The following is a 21699-nucleotide window of genomic DNA, read 5'->3' on the forward strand; positions in this document are numbered from 1 at the left end:
TGAGAGATTTTTTTGTGTTAGACTGCACTTTAAAATGTAACGGTCATTCTTTTTTTTTCATGGTGCCTTTTATATTCAATTCCATGTTCAATTTGTTTAATAATAGAATGTTGGAAATGATTTCCTTTCATTTGTTTTAGCAGAAATGCTGAACTGAGTACACTTTAACATCTGTTTATTTATCACAAGTAATATCGTTATCACAACATTCAACAACGTCGTTGCATATCGCATATTTTCCTCATTCGTGCAGCCTTATATTGGAGCTAGGAAAAAAAAAACATGGATAAAAAGTTAGGAATTAATGAATCATCATGATAATAATAAATACTGTATAACAGATACTGTTGATTTAGATTTATTTTGAACATGTAACAACTAAAGAAAATAATTTTTGTGTGTTTGTGTCTGTGTGTGCGTGTCTGTGGGTGTCTGTGTGTCTGTTTGTGTGTCTGTGTCTTTGTGTGTGTGTGTGTGTGTGTGTGTGTGTGTGTGTGTGTGTGCGTGCGCGCATGCGTGTGTGTGTGTGTGCGTGCGCGCGTGTGTGTGTGTGTGTGTCAGTCTGGGTTCAACCTGGTGATGAAGCACCCGTGCTGTGTCAACGAGATCACGCTCAGTCTCAACAACAGAAACCCGAGGTACGGAGCACAAACATTCTAAACTTCCTGTAAGCTAACTTTGTTATGATGACTTAATGGTACAAGATGTAATATTTCTGCATTAAAATGTCGACTATACCTTGTTATATATTTTGTTGAGTTGTCTATGTGGGGGAAACTGCAGCTATTTCTTCAGAATGACGTGAAGAAAGGTCACTAAACGTTACGTGGATAAAACTGTAATGCACAAACACATCCGTGAACACATATATTTTAATCGGCAATTGTGTTAAACAATGAAAACAACAACTCCCATAATCCCACGCCACTTCACGACGTCATCAGAGGTCCGTGTTTACATCCACTGTTCTGATTGAGAGGCTGTCAGTACCCGATCCGTTCCACCTGCACGATCCGTTCTGCGCATGTGCAAGATGACACGTATGCCATGACGTAGGCGCAGATGATAATGCTGCGTTCATGCCACCTCGTAATAACAGGCACCGCCCCACTGGTTACGTTGTTTCTGACTAGCAGCATTCAAGGGTTTTCAAGGCATTTTGAGGGTCTTTTGAAGTTTACATGCTGTCTCAGCTAGCGGTTAGCCGAATTAGCTGTTAGCTAAACTAACGTTAGCTTAACTGTGGAGGCTAATGGCAGACCGCTGCAATCAGCTAGCCAAATTAACCGTTAGCTAAACTAACATTAGCTTCCCGGTGGAGGCTAACGGCAGAACGCTATAATCACCTAGCGGTCCGCCGAATTACCTATTAGCTAACTAACGTTAGCTGGAGGCTAGCGTGTGAACATCTTGCGCATGCGCAGAACGGATCGTGCAGGTGGAAGCGGTGCCGTTATTCCGAGGTGGTGGTGGCATGAACGCAGCATTATCATCTGCGCCTACGTCATGGCATACGTGTCATCTTGCACATGCGCAGAACGGATCGTGCAGGTGGAACGGATCGGGTACTGACAGCGACCCCTAGCGGCAGAAGATGACATGTTGTACGTTTAACTTGATGTAACTCTGTCGCCGTCACAACAGACTTTGTTGAGCAGAGTTTGTGTCGGACCCCATAATACATCTGGTAGATACATAAATGTCCATCTCTGCCTCTCAGGACCAAGGCGCTGGTGCTGGAGCTGCTGGCGGCCGTGTGTTTGGTGAGAGGAGGCCATGACATCATCGTTTCCGCCTTCGACAACTTCAAAGAGGTCTTTAAACTTCTGCTAAACTGCACTCAGCCATGTTTATCTGAATCTGCTCTGGGTGTTAACGGGAGATATGCGATATGCGATAACGTTGAATATCCCGACACACACACACACACACACACACACACACACACACACAGACAAACACTCAGACACACACACACATACACACACAGAGACACACACACACACAGACACACAGAGACACAGACACACACACACAGACAAACACTCAGACACACACACAGACACACGCACACACAGACACACGAACACACACAGACATACACACACAGAGACACACACACAGACACACACAGACACACACACACAGACACAGACACACACACAGAGAGACAGACACACACAGACACAGACACACACACAGAGAGACAGACACACACAGACACACGCACACACACAGAGACAAACACACAGACATACACACACAGAGACACACACACACACACACACACACACACACACACACAGACACACACACACACACACACAGACACACACACAGAGAGACAAACACACAGACACAGACAGACACACACACAGACACACGCACACACACAGACATACACACACAGAGACACACACACACACAGAGACACACACACAGAGAGAGACACATAGACACACAGACACACACACACAAACACACAGACGCACAGACACACACACACAGACACAAACACACAGACGCACAGACACACACACACAGACACACACACACAGAGACACACAGACACACACACACACACACACACACACACACAGAGACACACATAACGTTGAACGTCCTAACTATATTATTTGCGATAAATAAACATATATTTTGCAAATTATGGATGGAATAATAGTTAATGTTTTTATTTTGCGTCTTTTGTCCTCAGAGGGTTAATGTTCATTTTTTCGACGACCTATAAGACCAGCATCAGCAGGGATGACCACGTTATTTTAAACCGGTCTTATGCTTAACATAGAAGTGGTATTAGTGTCCCAGCGCCCACATACCAGTGGCCCTTTAATGCAGTGAAAGGCAGGTTAAGGGGAACCCCAGACCCACCTGCCTCCCCTCCCCCCCTCCCGTCAGCTGCTCTGCCCAGTTGTCCCACCGCCAGACCAAACTGACTGAAGAGGCGTAAATATGTCAAACACTTGTTGAGTTGCCTCTGACCTCTCCTTGGCCGTCTCTCGTCTTTGCCTGAGAAAGCAGCAACTGTTGCCAACAGATCTCGTCCCGCGGCTGCAACAACGCCGACAGGACGGAGCATGAACCTGAACTAGGAGGAGCTATTATTAGGAAATGTCAAGGATGTTAGAAACCTGCCCTGCAACAAGCTCCGCTGTCTGCTTCTGGACTCAGACCTTGTATTTTCTTTGTAATAGCCCAGAGCTGCCAGCATCAACTATTTTATGTGTTCATTTCAGAAGCACTTAAACAACAGTTAAATTAGATTGGATTGGCTGCTATAGTTCAGTGTGCCGATGTGCTGCAATAGCAGCAGCTGGCACACTGACTATTATCCCCCATACTTATTCCGCCACATTTTTGTCCCGCTACTAGTCACGGAGTGTTGCCAACACATGCACACAAAATACATCAAAATGTGTGTAATGATCAGGAATGGTGTGCTATGTGTTTTCAAAGAGATTTGCCACACGGTTTTCCCGAAATTGGCAAAAAAACGCAGCAAAACTTCCCATAGACTTTAATGGGAAATCTTCGGGAAATCGCTTTAACATAGCTCAAAACAGCAGATTTACTGTTAGCTAGTGTTATTCGGATGTGCACCAAGTAGTCGGCACACTGTCAAAATTTCTTGCGGAATTTTCTAGTTGTCTTTTACTAGCGTCATTATTTTGAATTGAAGCGTGTACAAGTTTTAGTCAGATCATTCTCAAATTGTGGATTTATATATATACACAGTATATAAACTTGTATTCTACTCTGCTGAGGATATTTCTGTTTTTTGTTGTCATTAAAGCGGCTGTGACCTGACACAGATACATCACTTACACCATCCTAACCGTACACCTGAGGCAGAGCACATGTAAAATAAATTCAAATGCTCACGGAAACATTATGGATTAGTCTTTTATTGACGCCGGACTTCCCTTTGTCTCACACCATCAGGGGCGTAGCACAAAATTCTGGGCCCCGTAGAAAGGCATTTCCTATGTGCCCCTCCCCACATCCACAGCCATCGATTCTAGCATCTTTTTGGGCCCTCCTCACATGAGGGCCCTGGGTACTCAGTCCCATTTTTCCGCCCAGTCCGACGCCCCTGCCCGCCATAACAACATTCGAAACTCGCCTGTTCAAACTGGCCTGCTAACTCTAATACCCTCTCTGCCCGATTCCCTTTAGTCCCGCGAATTTAAAGTTTTTTTATTTGTTTTTTATCTCCCCTCCTATACCTTTTGGCTCAGCCTATGTCTGATTGTCTACAAATCCCATGAAAAGACAAAAAACACCAGTTCCTATGTCTATCTCTCGATACTTTCTGACCTTCCTACCGTGTCTGTGATAGCCCAACTCCACCGGTGAAGACGATTCAAAACCTTTTTTTAAAGGCTAAATAATCAAACAGCTAGTTACTGTAGTTTTTATCAAACAAACAGGAGGAAATAGTGGATTTGTTGGGGAGTTTTTACAGCGGCAGAAAATAATCCACATTTGGTGCTCTAGTGAATACTTGTGTGTGTGTGGGATGGAGTCAGAATCAATCTCAGAACCCATCGGCTATCGGCCAGACGATGAATTTACCTCAGGTATTTCGGGGCCAAGACTTCCTCATTCGACTGCCGGGTCCAATTAGCAACTAGAGACGTGAGAATGGAGTTGGAGTTTAGAGACAACTAATCTCTATGAACAAATATATACACATGAATGCAGAGAAATAAATTTAAAAAAGCTAAATCATTGTCAGACGATAGCTAATGGCTTCTGAGATTGTACTTCGGCCGATGCATTCCGCCTCTTTTGCTCTCTACAAGGACTGTTTACTGGTTACCTTCACTGTCTGTTTTTTTTCCTGGGATTTGTTGACGGTTAGAGAAATATAGAATAATAGAAAATGAGGTGACAAGCTCTCTGGCAACATCAGCCCTCACCTCGTCTGGTTGATTAGTGCGGCATCAGATACCACGGCGGGTACTTGAGTATCACAGAGAGTGGCGCTTGATTTGGTTCCGCAGCAACGCCGACGCGCGTGTGTGGGCGAGAGCCAGAGGGAGAAAGATGGAGGGAGCGATAGATTGGTCATAGAGTAGAGGCAGGCGGGCGCTGAGCCATGAGCTGGCTTATGTGTCCCTCTTTAGCAGAACGTGGGCATTGTTTGGGGTTGTGCAGGCTGTCGGGTTGGCGTGCTGCATTATTTAGTGGCCATGAGGGGAGACGCAGAGTAAAAGACCGCAAACACAGAGAGGCTACTACTAATGGACGAGACAGGGAATCTGCTGAGCTTTTAGTTTAGAAAACACACTTATATCCAGCCACATTTTTCTCTGTTTTTCTCTTGTTTATGTAACGGTTTGACTGCAGAACGAAGAGCAAACTCGACTGTGTGTAACATGGCAATTATCCTGCACGGTGCAGAGGCAGCACTGGTTTTATTATTGCCAATATTTCTGTTTGTCCCTGGAGTGGGTGAACCTGAAACTACACTTACAACCAACAGATTCCCAACAAACAACATCCAAATTATCCTCCAGTACTGTTTAAATAGATAGCATGCTTGCAGAAATAAAGATGATTAACACACATACATAGATAGATAGATAGATAGTTAGATAGATAGATAGATAGATAGATAGATAGATAGATAGACAAGAGAACTTGTTATTGTGAGCATACTGCCCCCATGTGTGTACATATGGAGAAGGCATAATACAATTTTAAAAGAATGTCTCGCAGGACTTTACCTAGATTTAACACATCAACAATGAACCACAAAAGGCAAAAAAACAAAAGCTCATTAATAATCTATAGTTTCCCCCTGCCTGCTGTGATCTGATTTGAATTCTCCCTCATTTGAATGTGTTTTTCAGGTGTGTGGAGAGAAAAGTCGGTTTGAGAAGCTCATGGAGTATTTCTACCACGAAGACAGCAACATCGACTTCATGGTAAAGCTGAAGAGGAATAACATAATAATAATCTCTCGGTTATACAGTCGATCATCTGAACAGACTGTGTGTGATTTCATGTGAAGCAATATTATAAACAGAGAGAGCTCTTTAACAACTTGATACTGGCAGTACAGATGCTGGTAATCAAAATATAATTGTAGTTAATCAGAATCCAATTTATTGCTTGTTAAGTACACTAGGTTTGCACATATGAGGAATTTGTTTTGGTGCAAAACATAATTCAGATTCAATTTTATTTTCATTAATCAAGCAAGTACAGAGATGTTAGCATCTAACCAGAAGTGCAAGAATCTAGCGATGTGTGTGTGTGTGTGTGTGTGTGTGTGTGTATGTATGTATATATATATGTGTATGTATGTATATATATATATATATATATATATATATATGTGTATGTGTGTATGTGTATATATATATATATATATATATGTATGTATGTATGTATGTGTATATATATATATGTATGTATGTATGTATGTATGTATGTATGTGTATATATATATATATGTATGTATGTATGTATGTATGTGTATATATATATATATATATATGTATGTATATATATATATGTATGTGTGTGTGTGTGTGTGTGTGTAAGTATATATGTGTGTGTAAGTATTGCAGCTCTGACTTAAACAAATACAGTACCAGTGAAGATATTAAATTAAATATAGATGGGAGGAAACATAAATATAGAACAGAAGGAAAGAAATATGAAAAGATATTATAAAAGATATGTACAATATATCTCAATTGAAATGGAAGAGCTGTGCAGTTTTAACCCTTGTGCTGTCTTCCCGTCAACCATGCAACTTTTAGTTTTTCTGGGTCAAAATTTATAATCTTTATAATAAAATTTTTTGGTCATCTTTTTGTTGCTTTTCACAATGTTTTTGTCAGTTGTTTTTTTTCGACGTTTGTTTTTTCCTCAATAAAAAAGTAGTACCTTCTGCCTGGTCCTTTTATGTTTATAACTTTATATACTCACATTGATCTGACTTATAAAATCATTACCGACCATAATAATCAGACCTGTAGTTGCACACTTGGACAAAATCTTTCTATTTGTAGATGAGGTGCCCTGGCAGCTACTGCATGTAAAACTAAAGGCAGTATTTCCTCTGTTTGTCCACCAGGTGGCCTGTATGCAGTTCATCAACATCGTGGTCCACTCAGTGGAAAACATGAACTTCAGAGTCCACCTGCAGTACGAGTTCACTCGTCACGGGCTGGATGACTACCTCGAGGCAAGTCACAAAGTCCTTTTTTTAAATTAAAACCTTAAAATGTAGAGGATTTATTTATCCTACAGTTTGGACTCACATTCATTTTGTGCGTTTGTAACCTTGTTAATTAGTGACAACATGGTGATGAGTCTTTAAGTGCCCTGTGTTTGTGTGCAGAGGTTGAAGTTCACAGAGAGCGACAGGCTGCTGGTGCAGATTCAGGCCTATCTGGACAATGTGTTTGATGTGGGAGCTCTGCTGGAGGACGCAGAGACCAAGAACGCTCTGCTGGAGCACCTGGAGGAGCTACAGGAGCACAACACACAGGTATACACACACACACACACAGACACACACACACAGACATACACAGACACACACACACACGCAGACGGACACAAACACAAACACAGACACACAAACGCACGCACACAGTCACACATACACACGCAGACAGACACAAACACAGACAGACACACACACACACACACACACACACAAACACAGACAGACACACACACACACAGACACACACACACACAGACAGACACACACACACAGACACACACACACACAGGTGCAGATGGCCCCAGTGTGTCTGAAGATAATCACCATGTATTTGTATTTGTGGTGTCCCAGCTGAGCTCCAGGCTTCAGGAGAGTGAGCAGGAGGCGATGGAGAAAGTGTCAGAAATGGAGAAGAAGCTCATTCAGAACACAAAGGAAGTGGAACTCCTAAAGGTAGAGTCCATTCTCCTCTTTATATTTTTTTCTTCTTTTTTTTTCTTAATTTTTTATTTTAGCACAGTAGTGTAGGTTACAAGACTTCATTCTCTGGGCTGTTCATTTCAAAAATAAAGACAACAGGAAGTTAATACAGTTGGGGAGAGGTTAAGGTCTACAGAGTGCAGAGTGTTTACATAAAACAAAGGTTGGTAAGACTGGGGAGGACTTAAAAGAAACTTGCAAATAGAAAATATTATTGAAAATGGGCGCCCAGATAGCTCAGTAGGTAGAGCGGGCGCCCATATATAGAGGTTTACTCTTCCACGCAGCGGACCAGGGTTCGACTCCAACCTGCGGCCCTTTGTTGCATGTCATTCTCCCCTTTAATTTCTTCAGCTGTCCTGTCAATAAAGGCCTAAAAATGCCTATTATTATTAAAAATCATATTATTGACAGAAAAAACTTAAGGGAAGTTTTCAAACATCATCAGTCATTTTTTCAGGGTCCTTATTGAAAATTAAAACATTACTCATTTATTCAATATCTCAATGAATTCTGTCTGTAAGGGCTTTACATATTTGACCCACTTACTCCAGAGTTTATATTTTATTTTTCTTAAGGGATAAGTACAACTTGGGTTTTATTTTCATATCTTCGACCAGCGGTTGTATCAGTTATGATGTAACTGTATGCAGCGAAGTAATTGCAGAGGACTTGGAAAACTCTGATCGATAGAAATAGCTTGAGCAGATCAAAATGTCTAAAACTAAGTAAGTCAAGTTTATTCGGAGGAGAAACAAGGATGGACAGTTTGTTGTAAACATTAACTATTATTCCATCCATAAGTACCACAATGACAGAATTTATGACTATTTTGATGATGGGTTTCATACATTTAGGGTAATAAAACAACTGAAAGCAAAAATCAAAATTCTAAATCAAAATCTTACCAGTCTGTGGTCTAATTTGTGTTAGTTTAGGGGCCGGTAAAATGTTGGGAAACAACCGTCTTAGTCAAGTCAACTTTATTTATATATCCCAATATTGTAAATCCGAAAAGTGCTGCATGAGGCTTTACAATCTGCACAGCATATGACACCCTCTGTCCTTAGACCGAAAGCATGTATGGAAGGGATATTTCAACTGCCAGGTTAAAGCTATAGTGCACAGTTTCTATCGGCCCCATGAGGAATTCTAAGTAATGACAACAACACTGTTGTTGCGTCCACATGACTTCTTTCTGTAATCACGCACACCCCCCTCCTCGAAAAACGTTTTTCCGATGTCCATGAAAGCACGGTACATAATTCTGGTGTGTTGTTTATAGGTAGTATTTCATACTTTAGGTCATTTTACTGTGATTTTGTAGTTCATACACACATAACTACTGCTGTTTCCTGATTGTGTGTATTGTATTGTGTGTTGTAGGAGAGTCTACGTGAATCCTGCTCGCAGGTGACTCTCCTGCAGCTGCGAGAGCGGGAGAGAGAGCTAGAGCGTGAGAGCGAGAGAGAGAGAGAGCGAGACAAGGATCGGTCCACCCAGGCCCTGAGGGAGCTGGAGGTTAAAGTCCAGGCTCTGGTGGAGCAGGGGCTGGTCCGGATGGAGCGCTCCGCCTCCGGAAACCTGGACGTCCAGGTGGTCCCTCTCATCCAGCACGTGATGCAGAAAGGTCAGAGCAGCTGATCTCGTCACACCTGCAGACTGAAATAATAGTTATCGCAGAAGTAATGAGAAACATCTACAGCAGAGGCTTCAAACTGTAATTACCTGAGGGCCGCTGGTCGGCTGCTTCTCTCAGGTTAATCTAAAAAAAATTTCACTCTGAAGCTGAGAAACTCGTTTTCTACTGCCCTGCATTATTAGAAGATTAATGCCGCTTAAGATTGTATTCTTGTAAAGAATCAACTTTCTTTTTGCAGATAAGACAGGAAGCAGTCACATTAAACTCCTAAAACTGTCCTCCAGGTCAAGCTTTATTTTAGGTGTTAAATGTGCCGCGGTTAAAAGTTAAATGTGAATTAATAGCTATAGTTTTTATGGTCAGATTTTGCAGCCTTGGAACTGTGGAAAAATCAAAATTGGAGATTAAAAAATTATGACTTACTTGCGGACCCGATTTAAAAAGAAATTCTTAATATTTGCTGGGCCTTGATCTACAGTCAATGTCTCTGCTCACACAACATTTTGTGACTATGATCAATTAGAAATAAGATGAATGCAAATTAGTTAAAAGCTTTCATGAAGTGGCCACATTGACTCGTAATGTCTCTAATTTCTCAGCAACCGGCACAGATTCTATTTATTGGCCCGAGTTTAATTCATACCCAGACGGCCTCCTCTTTAGGTGGTGCATGCGGTGCGATTTAAAGTCAACGCAAAGACGCGAGTGGACGTCAAATTCACCCTCCGCTGGATGACATGACGGATGAATTTAAAACAAACATTCCTTTTTGCCTGTTTGACATCAACTTGAGTGCAAAGTTCACAGCAGTTCCGATTTCTGGAAGAAATAATAATAATAATACATATATAGCACCTTTCAAAACATAGTTACAAAGTGCTTCACAATAAGCATAATTAAAAGAACATGAAAGTTAGAATAAACCAAAATAAAGTATACTATATTCTCCTCCAGCGTCCCACTTCCTCCCGCTCCCTCAGATCCTCTTCATCCATCCACCTGTCTGTCCCCTCCGCCCGTCTCACCCCCACGGGGAGCAGAGCATTCAGCCGCTCTGCTCCCCGTCTCTGGAACTCATTACCACCCCAACTCAGAAACATCGATTCATTCCCCCATTTCAAATTGCAACTCAAAACACATCTGTTTAAAACTGCCTATTCCACTTGATGTCAATTGCTCTGCCTCTTTCTGTTGTTGTTATTGTTGTGTATTCTTAAATTTTTGCTGTTTTTAAATGTTTTATGTATCCCTGTACGTTGTCCTTGAGTGCCGAGAAAGGCGCCTTTAAATAAAATGTATTATTGTTATTATTACTATATTATAATGAAATATACAACCATAGAATTGATCATTAGACATACAGAGCAAGGAATTAATTAAGTAAAAGTGCATTTAAAAAAGTATGTTTTTTTTAAAAAGAGATTTGGCACAAATCATAATGAAAACTCATTGATTACATTAAATTGCTAAGAAAGTGTAACCTACAGTAGAGTGTTTTTATAGTCAGCTCACAGCACTGAACGTGCACGAAGGCACACAATTCAACATAGTCTGTATGAAGGGTATAATTCTTTCAGAACGTTTTTAAGTACGAAATTAAGTAGTTCTTTCCAGGAAACCTTCAAGGAAATAATTATTGCTAAGATAGTGTTTTTTTGTTGAGCTCACAGCACTGAACATGCACAAATGCACACAATTCAACTCATATGAAGAACAAAGTCTCAGTTTTTCCTATAATAAGCAACAAATTAAGTAGTTATTTCCAGGAAATCTTCAAGGGAATAATTAAGAAGTTAATGTGAAATATCAGCACAGTAAAGCATTACCATGTTAACGCTTATCTTGAGTTTTGTTGACTCGACTTCATGAATGTAGAGAGATGAGAGGCTAACAATGACAGTCTCGTTGTTCCCCTGACAGCCAAAGATGAAGCAGATTCAGGTCAAGACCACGAGACCTCTCCCCCCTCCTCAGACCCTCAGCCTCCCCTCTCTCTGCAGCCGGCGACAGTGCAAGCTGCTCCACCTCCTCCTCCTCCTCCTCCTCCAGGCTCAACTGGAAGTCATCCACCTCCTCCTCCACCACCTCCACCTCTAGGTAGGGCTGCAATTACTATTATTTTCATTGTCAATTAATTGGAGGATTCTCGATTAGTTATTTGGTCTATATAATGTCAGAGAATGGTGAGAAATGTGGATCAGGGTTTTCCCTACCATTATAATTTTTAGGTGCAGCACCTTAGCCGAATAAAATAACTAAAAGACTTTCCTTAGATCTAACTATTGTAGTCGGTCCCCAGCGGACTTCTTTGACTTTAAGCTTTTTGAGTGTTATTTCTTTATTATCTGCTTCACCTTTCCAACGTTTTAGACGCAGATGTGGTAATAAAAATGCTCCAAAATGTTGTCAAACTGCTTCTTCTTTTTTATTTATTTATTTGACATTTTCTTGAGGGACGAACCCTAGACCCCCCCCCAAGATGACGTCTTCAAATGTCTCGTTTTGTTCCACAACTCAAAGATATTCAGTTTGCTGTCACAGAGGAGAGAAGAAACTAGAACATATTCGCATTTAACAAGCTGAGATCAGAGAGTTTTGATTTAGTTTTTCATAAAAAAATGACTCGCACTGGCGATCAATGTAATAGTTATCAACAACTAATCTATTAACCTTTGCAGCTCTTCTTTTAGGCTTAACTGGAACTCCTCCTCCTCCTCCTCCACCTCCACCAGCAGCTCCACCCTTCCTATTGCTAGGTGGTACGACCCAGCCATCAGGGGATGTGACTCATGGCAGCTCAGGTGAGTCCACAATCGGAGCAGGGGGGTTCCAGAGAAGAGGCAGCAGGAATATGTCAGGGCCAATGTGGCATTTTAAGCCGTATTTGGTCACTGTTGTGTGACCTAAATTCTGAAACTGTTTTAACCACCAGTATAAATAGCATTAGGTTGCCCCGTTGGTGTTTTGTGTACTTTTTTCCTAAATAATTCAGTTTTGTAGTAGCATATCTGCTAATATGATTCCCTAATGATTCCCAAACATTTTAGTTTGAGACCCTTTAATACAACCTGTCATTTAAATACTTTGTTGATGCCTAAGTGTTAAAACTATACAATATACAGTACAGGCCAAAAGTTTGGACACACCTTCTCATTCAATGTGTTTCTTTATTTTCATGACTATTTCAATTGTAGATTCTCACTGAAGGCATCAAAACTATGAATGAACACATATGGAATTATGTACTTAACAAAAAAGTGTGAAATAACTGAAAACATATCTTATATTTTAGATTCTTCAAAGTAGCCACCCTTTGCTTTTTTTGATAACTCTGCAAACCCTTGGTGTTCTCTCAATGAGCTTCATGAGGTAGTCACCTGAAATGGTTTTACCTTCACAGGTGTGCTTTGTCAGGGTTAATTAGTGGAATTATTTCCCTTATTAATAAAAAGCAAAGGGTGGCTACTTTGAAGAATCTAAAATATAAGACATGTTTTCAGTTATTTCACACTTTTTTGCTTAAGTACATACATATGTGTTCATTCATAGTTTTGATGCCTTCAGTGAGAATCTACAATGTAAATAGTCATGAAAATAAAAAGGAAACACACTGAATGAGAAGGTGTGTCCAAACTTTTGGCCTGTACTGTATTACAAAAAAAAAAAAATATTAGAGAAAAGTCCTAAAAATAAACCTGTTTTTGTAGAAAAACTTAGATTTTTTATGTCAGATAATTCTAATTTTTCTTCCAGGTTGTAAAAAGAAGAAGCCTATTCAAACCAAATACCGCATGCCCCTGTTGAACTGGCAGGCCCTTAAATCCAACCAGGTGGCAGGAACCATCTTCAACGAGCTGGACGATGAGCACGTCTTAGAGGTTGGACCAGTTCATGTTTCCACCGTCTCCGCTATGTACTGTACACACAAAACGTATCATATATCCATTTTGTCTCTCAAACTCGAGACATTCTCTAAATGTATTTATATATTTCTTTTCTTTTCCTCCAATTCCTCCAATATCACTCGTACAATAGAGCTCAACAGTGACCGCCCACTTTTGTAACAGCTCTGGTTCCTGAAGTGTTTTTCCCCATTCAATTGTTCCATTGACAATTCAAAAGTTGCTTGTATAAAAAGTTTTAAGTCTGGAACGAGCCAACCAGTTGGTTGTGACCATAAAAGATTTGATTCGGCGCAAAAGAATATTTTGAAAATGGCAAGAAAGCCAAAGGTACAAGACTGTGTAGAGAAACTATCATAGCCTTCAATGGTAGCAGCTAGCTCTAGCCGTTCGCAGGTACGGTAAACATTTCCATGGTAATGGTGAGTTGGACCGATCAGAGATGTTGCCGTTACTCTTGGGGATTGTGGGTAGTGTAGTATTTCTCCATAAGATTGTGAATAAAACATGTTTTTCTTAAAGCTATAGTGTGTAGTTTCTGTCGCCCCCATGAGGAATTCATCAATCAATCAATGGGATTTTTACTTACTTACCAGACTGTTGAGCTCTATAGACCTTTATCACAGCTGACATTTTGACTTTTCGTAGCAGGAAAAACAGGTGAAACGAACAATGGCTCTGGTCCATCAAGTGTCCCAGTTACACCTGTGCTGACCCTGCTTTAAATGAGCCAAAATGTCTGCCGTGGAAAGGGTCTATTATTGTATCAGAACAAAAATGAACCACGTCGATCAGTTTTAATTTGATCTCTGCGTTTTTTCCTGACCTCCATCTTTCTTAGGAGCTTGACATGGCGAATTTTGAGGAGCAGTTCAAGACCAAGGCCCAGGCCGCCCCTATCGAACTGGGGACCCTCAAGATGAAACTGGCCCACAAGACGCCGAGTAAAGTGTCTCTAATGGAGCCCAACCGGGCCAAAAACCTGGCCATCACCCTGCGCAAGGAAGGAATGGCTGCATCTGATATCTGCTGTGCAATCGAGACGTATGTATGAAAATCCTCAAAATAATTTGACTATAAAGCAGCATCATATATATTGTAACGGACCGTGTTGATTCTTCAGGTTAATGTGTTCATGTTAATGTTTAAATGTTACAGTGTACAGTGTTTAGAGGCAGTAGTTTGAGCCAGATTAGTGATGTTGAGTTAAACACTGAGATTTCCTCCTGTCAGTGAAGTAAGCATGTTGTGAGTTTAGATGCATATGATCTTCCTATGAGAGTGAGCCACGGCAGATTATACACCTGTAGTTGGGGGGGGTTGTTATGTCCCGCAGGAAGAGAGGAGTTCAGTTTGGAGTACGGGGAGCTAGCGAGTGGCTAGTAATATCAGATAGTTGATTGAATTGTTTCTTTGATTTGGCGTTGGCTACGGCCCACAGTCGCCTGTGTTCAGGTCAGTCATTAAACTGCAGTAAACCGGCTATACCGTCTCACCGACAGCTTATTGAGGGACGTTACAATATATGACACTGTTTTTTATTATTTTTTTTTTATTCTACACTGCCGTCCCCACAGGTACAACCAGAGAGCTCTGAGCCTGGACTTCCTCGAGCTCCTGGAGCGTTTCATCCCCACGGAGTACGAAATGAAGCTCATCCACAACTACGAGTGTGAGGGCAGGCCACCTGACGAGCTCAGCGAGGAGGACCGCTTCATGATGCGCTTCAGCAAGATCCCGCGGCTTTCCCAGCGCATCAGCACTCTCACCTTCATGGGCAATTTCCCTGAGAGCGTCCAGTTAATACAGCCGGTGAGTTCACGAGATAAACGGCGAGGAAGTGACTTAAACTGTATTTCAGAGAAGAGACCCAAGTGAGATGGGAGGCATCCAGTCCATTAGAAACTACACAGAAGACATGTATACCTCCGCCGGGAAATAGTCCCGAGATAAAAGATTGTTTTATGAGGGAAATTTTAACTCCCGTTACTTATTACTGAGAACATACGTTTTTTTGGATCCCCATGAGCTTTCACAAAGTGTTGCAAGTCTCCCTTCCAACAATTTAAATCACACAGCATCGATAAAACGTGTAAAATATAAAGATCAGAAAATAAGTGTAATGACTCAACATATGAAACAGTAACCAACAGTGGAAACAAAAATTATATGAAAAAAGTTATGATATAATACACAGCAACAGAAAAAAGTAACACATTTTAACATGTCATTGAGACAAATAAGGGAACAACACTACAAAATAGTTCAAAAGTTAAAATATAGCTTTAAGAACACACATATTTCATGCTTTATGCATTAAACAGACAAGACTTAATCTAAATTAAACATATCAGGCTACTTTAATCTGTTAGTTTTATACATTTTGTATCTGTGTTTATATATTTCGCTGAGAATCAAATAATAATCATAGAATTTCAACTCTTTCTGGCAGCAACTGAATGCCATCATCGCCGCCTCAATGTCGATCAAATCTTCCAGCAAGCTGAAGAAAATCCTCGAGGTAAGTACAGTCACTTTATGTGACTCTGACTCTGTTCTGTGAGGGATAATTAAAGTGCTCATAATATGCTTTTTGGCTTTTAACCCTTTCCTTTATTGTGTTATATATCTTTTTTGTGCATGTTATAGGTTTACAAAGTGAAAAAGCCCAAAGTCCCCCCCAAAGGGACTTACCATCTCCAACAGAAAACACTGTTCACCAACTGCTCCAAACAGCTCTATTGTAGTCCAGCCTTTACTTCAAAGACAAACATGGTCACTTTGTAACACACGTTATAATGCTCACTTAGCTGCTAGCATGGCACGCCCTCATACTCTGCTTCTGACTGGCTAGTAGTCCTTACCTAGCTACTGTCAGGGCACGCCCTCATACTCTGCTTCTGACTGGCTAGTAGTCCTTACCTAGGTACTGTCAGGGCACGCCCTCATACTCTGCTTCTGACTGGCTAGTAGTCCTTACCTAGGTACTGTCAGGGCACGCCCTCATACTCTGCTTCTGACTGGCTAGTAGTCCTTACCTAGGTACTGTCAGGGCACGCCCTCATACTCTGCTTCTGACTGGCTAGTAGTCCTTACCTAGCTACTGAGCATGTGCGACTCCCAACAAAGATGGAACAGAAGTGAGATGCCTCACTATGTAGCTAAAACAAAGAGCTCAACACACAGGGTGAAAAGAGGAGCTGTGGGAAAGTGCAGTACATCAAAAAATATGGTGTTTTAAACCATGTAAACTTATTCTGATATAACCTCATTAATTAAAAACTAATTTTGAACCTGGAAATGAGCATAATATGAGCACTTTAATTAAGCTGAAAGGAATCTAAATTATCGCTAAGATGTCGGTTTATTAATAATTGCATTTAATTTCAAGTCCCTGCATGCATATGTTATTTTTCCTCATGTAAAGGGAGCAATGGTATATTGTTTGCTGCAAACCTAAATTACAAAACATAGTCTTTTAAAAGGTAACTGTAAAGTATGTGAATGTAAAACGTGAACCAGAGTCAAAGATCTGTGTGCACATTTACGTTTATTAGCTGTAAAAACAGCTATTCTCTCCCTGAAGAGAATGGCCGTTTGTGAGTCTGAAGACCATTTTATGTTTCATTGTTGTTTACATGATGATTTAAAGGGTGACACTTCGTCAAATGTCCCTCCTTTCCAGTGACTTTCTCCGTTTGAATAATTAGAAAATACTAGTGTTTTAGGAAGGAACCTTCTGTTATATCCCTTGTACTTTGGGAGTGGAAGGAGACGGAGGAGAAGGAGTTCTTAAAGGTGCCCTGCCACACAATACAATTTTTACTTGCATTTTTTGAAATATGTCAGGTCCATATGTGTTTGTGTTATGTCGTGAATGTGAAAATGAACTGCTACCTCCTCTGTCAGCTCTAGCCACTGAACAGAAATAAGCGGAGAAATCAGGCCAATCACAAAAGCTGGTCAGTCTGACATCATGTTGCCTGAGCTCATTACTATTCATTAGCTCGCCCAGTTGGGCTGGGTAAAGGATTCTGACAGCCAGGCTCTCATTGGCTAGCTGTTAGCCAATCAGAGTCAAGCAGCTTAGCTCGTTGAATATTAATGAGAACTGGCAGAAATCGAGCTGAGTCTTCCTGCCGGCTTTCTATACCACGCTAGAATGGCTTGAAACAAGGTAACCAAGGCATTTTTTCCACAAAGAAATGTTACAGAGTCCATGGTAGAAGTTCAGACATTACCACAAAGTAATTAAATACGTGGCAGGGCACCTTTAACTTAAAATATTGTATCCAAGAAGTTGTAAGTTAAGAAGTTAAAAATGTTCTTTTCTGACAAAGGTCAAACTTTAAGTCTGTGTGGGCTTTGCTCCTCTATGCGCAATTACTCAATGATTGACGTTTTATTGTTTCTGTTTATAATGTAAAGATCATATTAGCGTTCGGAAACTACATGAACAGCAGCAAGCGAGGGGCAGCGTACGGCTTCCGCCTGCAGAGTTTAGACTTGGTGAGTAAAAAAGGACAAAAGAAATCTAAAAATACTACAACTACAAACAGATTTTGCACTGAAACACACAAATGTCACTTAGTATTACATTTATATAAGTAATCTAACAATCTTTTAGACAAGTCTCATTTTTGTCTGTTGTCTTTTGTTGTTTTCTGCTCCCTATCCCAAGCTGTTAGACACCAAATCTACAGACCGAAAGCAGACGTTGCTGCACTTCATCGTCAGCATCATCCAGGAGAAATACCCGCAGGTCCAGGCCTTCTACACAGAGCTGCACTTCCTGGACAAGGCGGCGCTGGGTGAGGACATGAACAGAGGTGTCGGGGGACGTAGCAGCAGCCGTTGATCGTAGTAGGAGTCAGTAGCCTCAGACACCAGACTTATTCTTAAAGCTTTAGTGCCTAACTTTTTGATATTAATAAACGTCCGTTACATTCAAGCCATCGCCAAATGAGTCGCTATAAAGCTAATTAAGACTATCATCTCCACACAACTCTCTCTGGATTTCTCAGTAGGACTATGTTCAGAAGATTGTGGCGTCCGGTGACTTTCCCGCGCAGAAACTTGAGTGAAGATGATGCCCTCTTCTGAAGAGTCCATCATGTTTTTTAATCCTCCGTGTCCTCCTTGGCTACTAGCAACTGTGTGGAGGAGGAGGGGAGTGTTTGTATCATGTCTACACGCCGACAGTTTAGTTGTCATTACTTAGAATTCCTCATGGGGGCATCAGAAATTACGCACTATAGCTTTAAATATATATATATATATATATATATATATATATATATACACACATATCCACACACAGAGGTGTAAACAGTTGTGAAACAGTCAAAGTATATAAAGAGAAAGGTGCAGTAATAAAGTAAATCCTGAGCCTGCAGGATGAAGCTGTCCTTGAGCCTGGTGGTGCGGCAGCTAATTTGGGGTGACTTTGGTCTTTCCATTGTGTTTTGGGTAGATACCCCAAAATAAAAGTATTGTATGGTTGTAAATTCAATCACACAAAGACACTTAATCCCACTTGTGCAGATATGAATGTGTCAAATGTCAAATGTTAATGAGGAGTTATGACAGTAGGAACATCACTTTATTCATAATTTATTATAAATCCTTAGTTCATGTTATCTATCCTTTCACCCTGATGCCACAGTGTGACCCCGACATCAGCATTAGCACCATATAATCTAATTAATGTTCTATCAGCACTGATGAGCATGCTAGCTCTTAAATGACGGAGCTCCCCGTCTCGTCCCTTTGTAGTTTCTCTGGACAGCATCCTGCAGGATGTGCGAGCTCTGGAGCGCGGCATGGAGGTGAGCAGGAGGGAGCTCAGCGTGGAAAAAGACAATCCTGTTCTCCAGACCTTTCTCAGCAGCAACACTGAGCTGCTCCACTCGCTCACAGCAGACGGAAAAACTGCCCAGGTCAGCTTTAATAACCAATATAAACTCTACTCATATTTCCCTTTTTTTTGCCATATTATACTATGACTTTTATGACTTTTTTCGACATACTGTACTATGACTTTTATGACTTTTTCGACATACTATACTATGACTTTTTCGACATACTATACTATGACTTTTATGAATTTTTCGACATACTATACTATGACTTTTTATGACTTTTTCGACATACTATACTATGACTTTTATGACTTTTTCGACATACTATACTATGACTTTTATGAATTTTTCGACATACTATACTATGACTTTTATGAATTTTTCGACATACTATACTATGACTTTTTCGACATACTATACTATGACTTTTATACGGTGGCCGGGAAGTGCAATGCAACATTACAAAGAATGAAACACTTTTACATTTTGGAAAACAAATTTACATTTTGGAAAACAAATTTACATTTTGGAAAACAAATTTACATTTTGGAAAACAAAATAACATTTTAGAAAACAAATTTACATTTTAGAAAACAAATTTACATTTTGGAAAACAAATTTACATTTTGGAAAACAAAATAACATTTTAGAAAACAAATTTACATTTTGGAAAACAAAATAACATTTTAGAAAACAAATTTACATTTTGGAAAACAAAATAACATTTTCGAAAACAAATTTACATTTTAGAAAACAAATTTACATTTTGGAAAACAAAATAACATTTTAGAAAACAAATTTACATTTTCGAAAACAAATTAACAAGATGCAAAACACTTTTACCAGTCCCGAAACAAATTTACAAATGACAGATTCTTCACGGAAAGGGAATGTACCACATTCCGAAGTGATGAGGTTTTGTATACATGTCGCCTTGACTACGGCAGTTATGGATCGAATGCGTCAATAGAGCCGCCATCTTGGAACAGGGAGGCACGCCTTATATACTGTCTATGGGCCGTCCTTAATGCATCAGGCGTCAATGTGGCAAAGGTCTAACGGAAATAAAATCACTATAAATCGTCAAAATCTCATGCGATGTTCTAATTTTTTTTAAACAAAAGACAAAGAGACTAATTAATGTGTTAATACAAAGAATATTTATTATAATCAGTTCACAGATATGAGTACAAACGGAAACTTCACCCTTCTGAACTAAGAGGTTCTGCTGCAAAGTGAAGTTTAAACAGACTGAAATGTCCAGGCTCACTCCCCCACTAATGATTCATTTATTTCTGCATGTATTTATTTATTTAACGAGACTTTAAGTCGTGTTTTCGTCGTCCACAGTCCGAGTCCCGCCAGACTCCCTTTAGGAAACCTGTGATTTAAACTTCAGCAGGCTGTGACAGTCCGCTCCGTTTAGTCCTGGATCTGATTCTCCTGGGCTTCCCTTCCCTCCAGCGGGCCCAGCAATACGGCCTGGGTCTCCAGCTGCGTGGTGTCGGTTTTGGCTCCCAGGAATGGGCAGTGAGCTCCAGGTCCTGCAGCTGCAGACGGACTCAGCTGCCCCCTGCTGGAACTTCGATCCGGCCGCGGCTGTCGATACGTTCCCTGTTTTTCCAATGTTTCCGTCAGGTCCGCGTCATATAAAAACTCCAAACACCGACCCACGTAAAGTCACCATAAACTTCATTCACGCCATATACTCACTCACAACAACACAAATTGACTGGCGCTCACCAACAACACCTCATCACTTCCGGTATATGGTACATTCCCCTTTCCGTGAAGAATCTGTCATTTGTAAATTTGTTTTGGGACTGGTAAAAGTGTTTTGCATCTTGTTAATTTGTTTCCTAAAATGTAAATTTGTTTTCGAAAATGTAAATTTGTTTTCTAAAATGTTATTTTGTTTTCCAAAATGTAAATTTGTTTTCTAAACGTAAATTTGTTTTCGAAAATGTTATTTTGTTTTCCAAAATGTAAATTGTTTTTCTAAAACGTAAATTTGTTTTCGAAAATGTTATTTTGTTTTCCAAAATGTAAATTTGTTTTCTAAAATGTTATTTTGTTTTCCAAAATGTAAATTTGTTTTCTAAAATGTTATTTTGTTTTCCAAAATGTAAATTTGTTTTCCAAAATGTAAATTTGTTTTCCAAAATGTAAATTTGTTTTCTAAAATGTTATTTTGTTTTCCAAAATGTAAATTTGTTTTCCAAAATGTAAATTTGTTTTCCAAAATGTAAATTTGTCTCGAGCTTTGTAAAAGTGTTTCATTCTTTGTAATGTTGCATTGCACTTCCCGGCCACCGTACTTTTATG

General features: G+C 40.2%; 1 protein-coding gene across 1 annotated transcript in view; it reads left to right on the forward strand.

Annotated features, from left to right (window-relative positions):
• fmnl1b (formin-like 1b) overlaps window positions 1–21699 on the forward strand; it is a 51008-nt gene that overhangs the window by 23371 nt on the left and 5938 nt on the right. The window contains 16 exon segments of the mRNA XM_039789282.1: window positions 562–638; window positions 1721–1814; window positions 5877–5951; window positions 7112–7222; window positions 7379–7528; window positions 7841–7942; window positions 9356–9599; window positions 11532–11708; window positions 12302–12412; window positions 13365–13489; window positions 14355–14557; window positions 15091–15325; window positions 15966–16034; window positions 17942–18022; window positions 18195–18324; window positions 19289–19452. Coding sequence (XP_039645216.1) covers window positions 562–638; window positions 1721–1814; window positions 5877–5951; window positions 7112–7222; window positions 7379–7528; window positions 7841–7942; window positions 9356–9599; window positions 11532–11708; window positions 12302–12412; window positions 13365–13489; window positions 14355–14557; window positions 15091–15325; window positions 15966–16034; window positions 17942–18022; window positions 18195–18324; window positions 19289–19452 — 2148 coding nt within the window.

Source organism: Perca fluviatilis, chromosome 21 (genome assembly GCF_010015445.1).
Source record: "Perca fluviatilis chromosome 21, GENO_Pfluv_1.0, whole genome shotgun sequence".
NCBI classification, from domain to species: domain Eukaryota; kingdom Metazoa; phylum Chordata; class Actinopteri; order Perciformes; family Percidae; genus Perca; species Perca fluviatilis.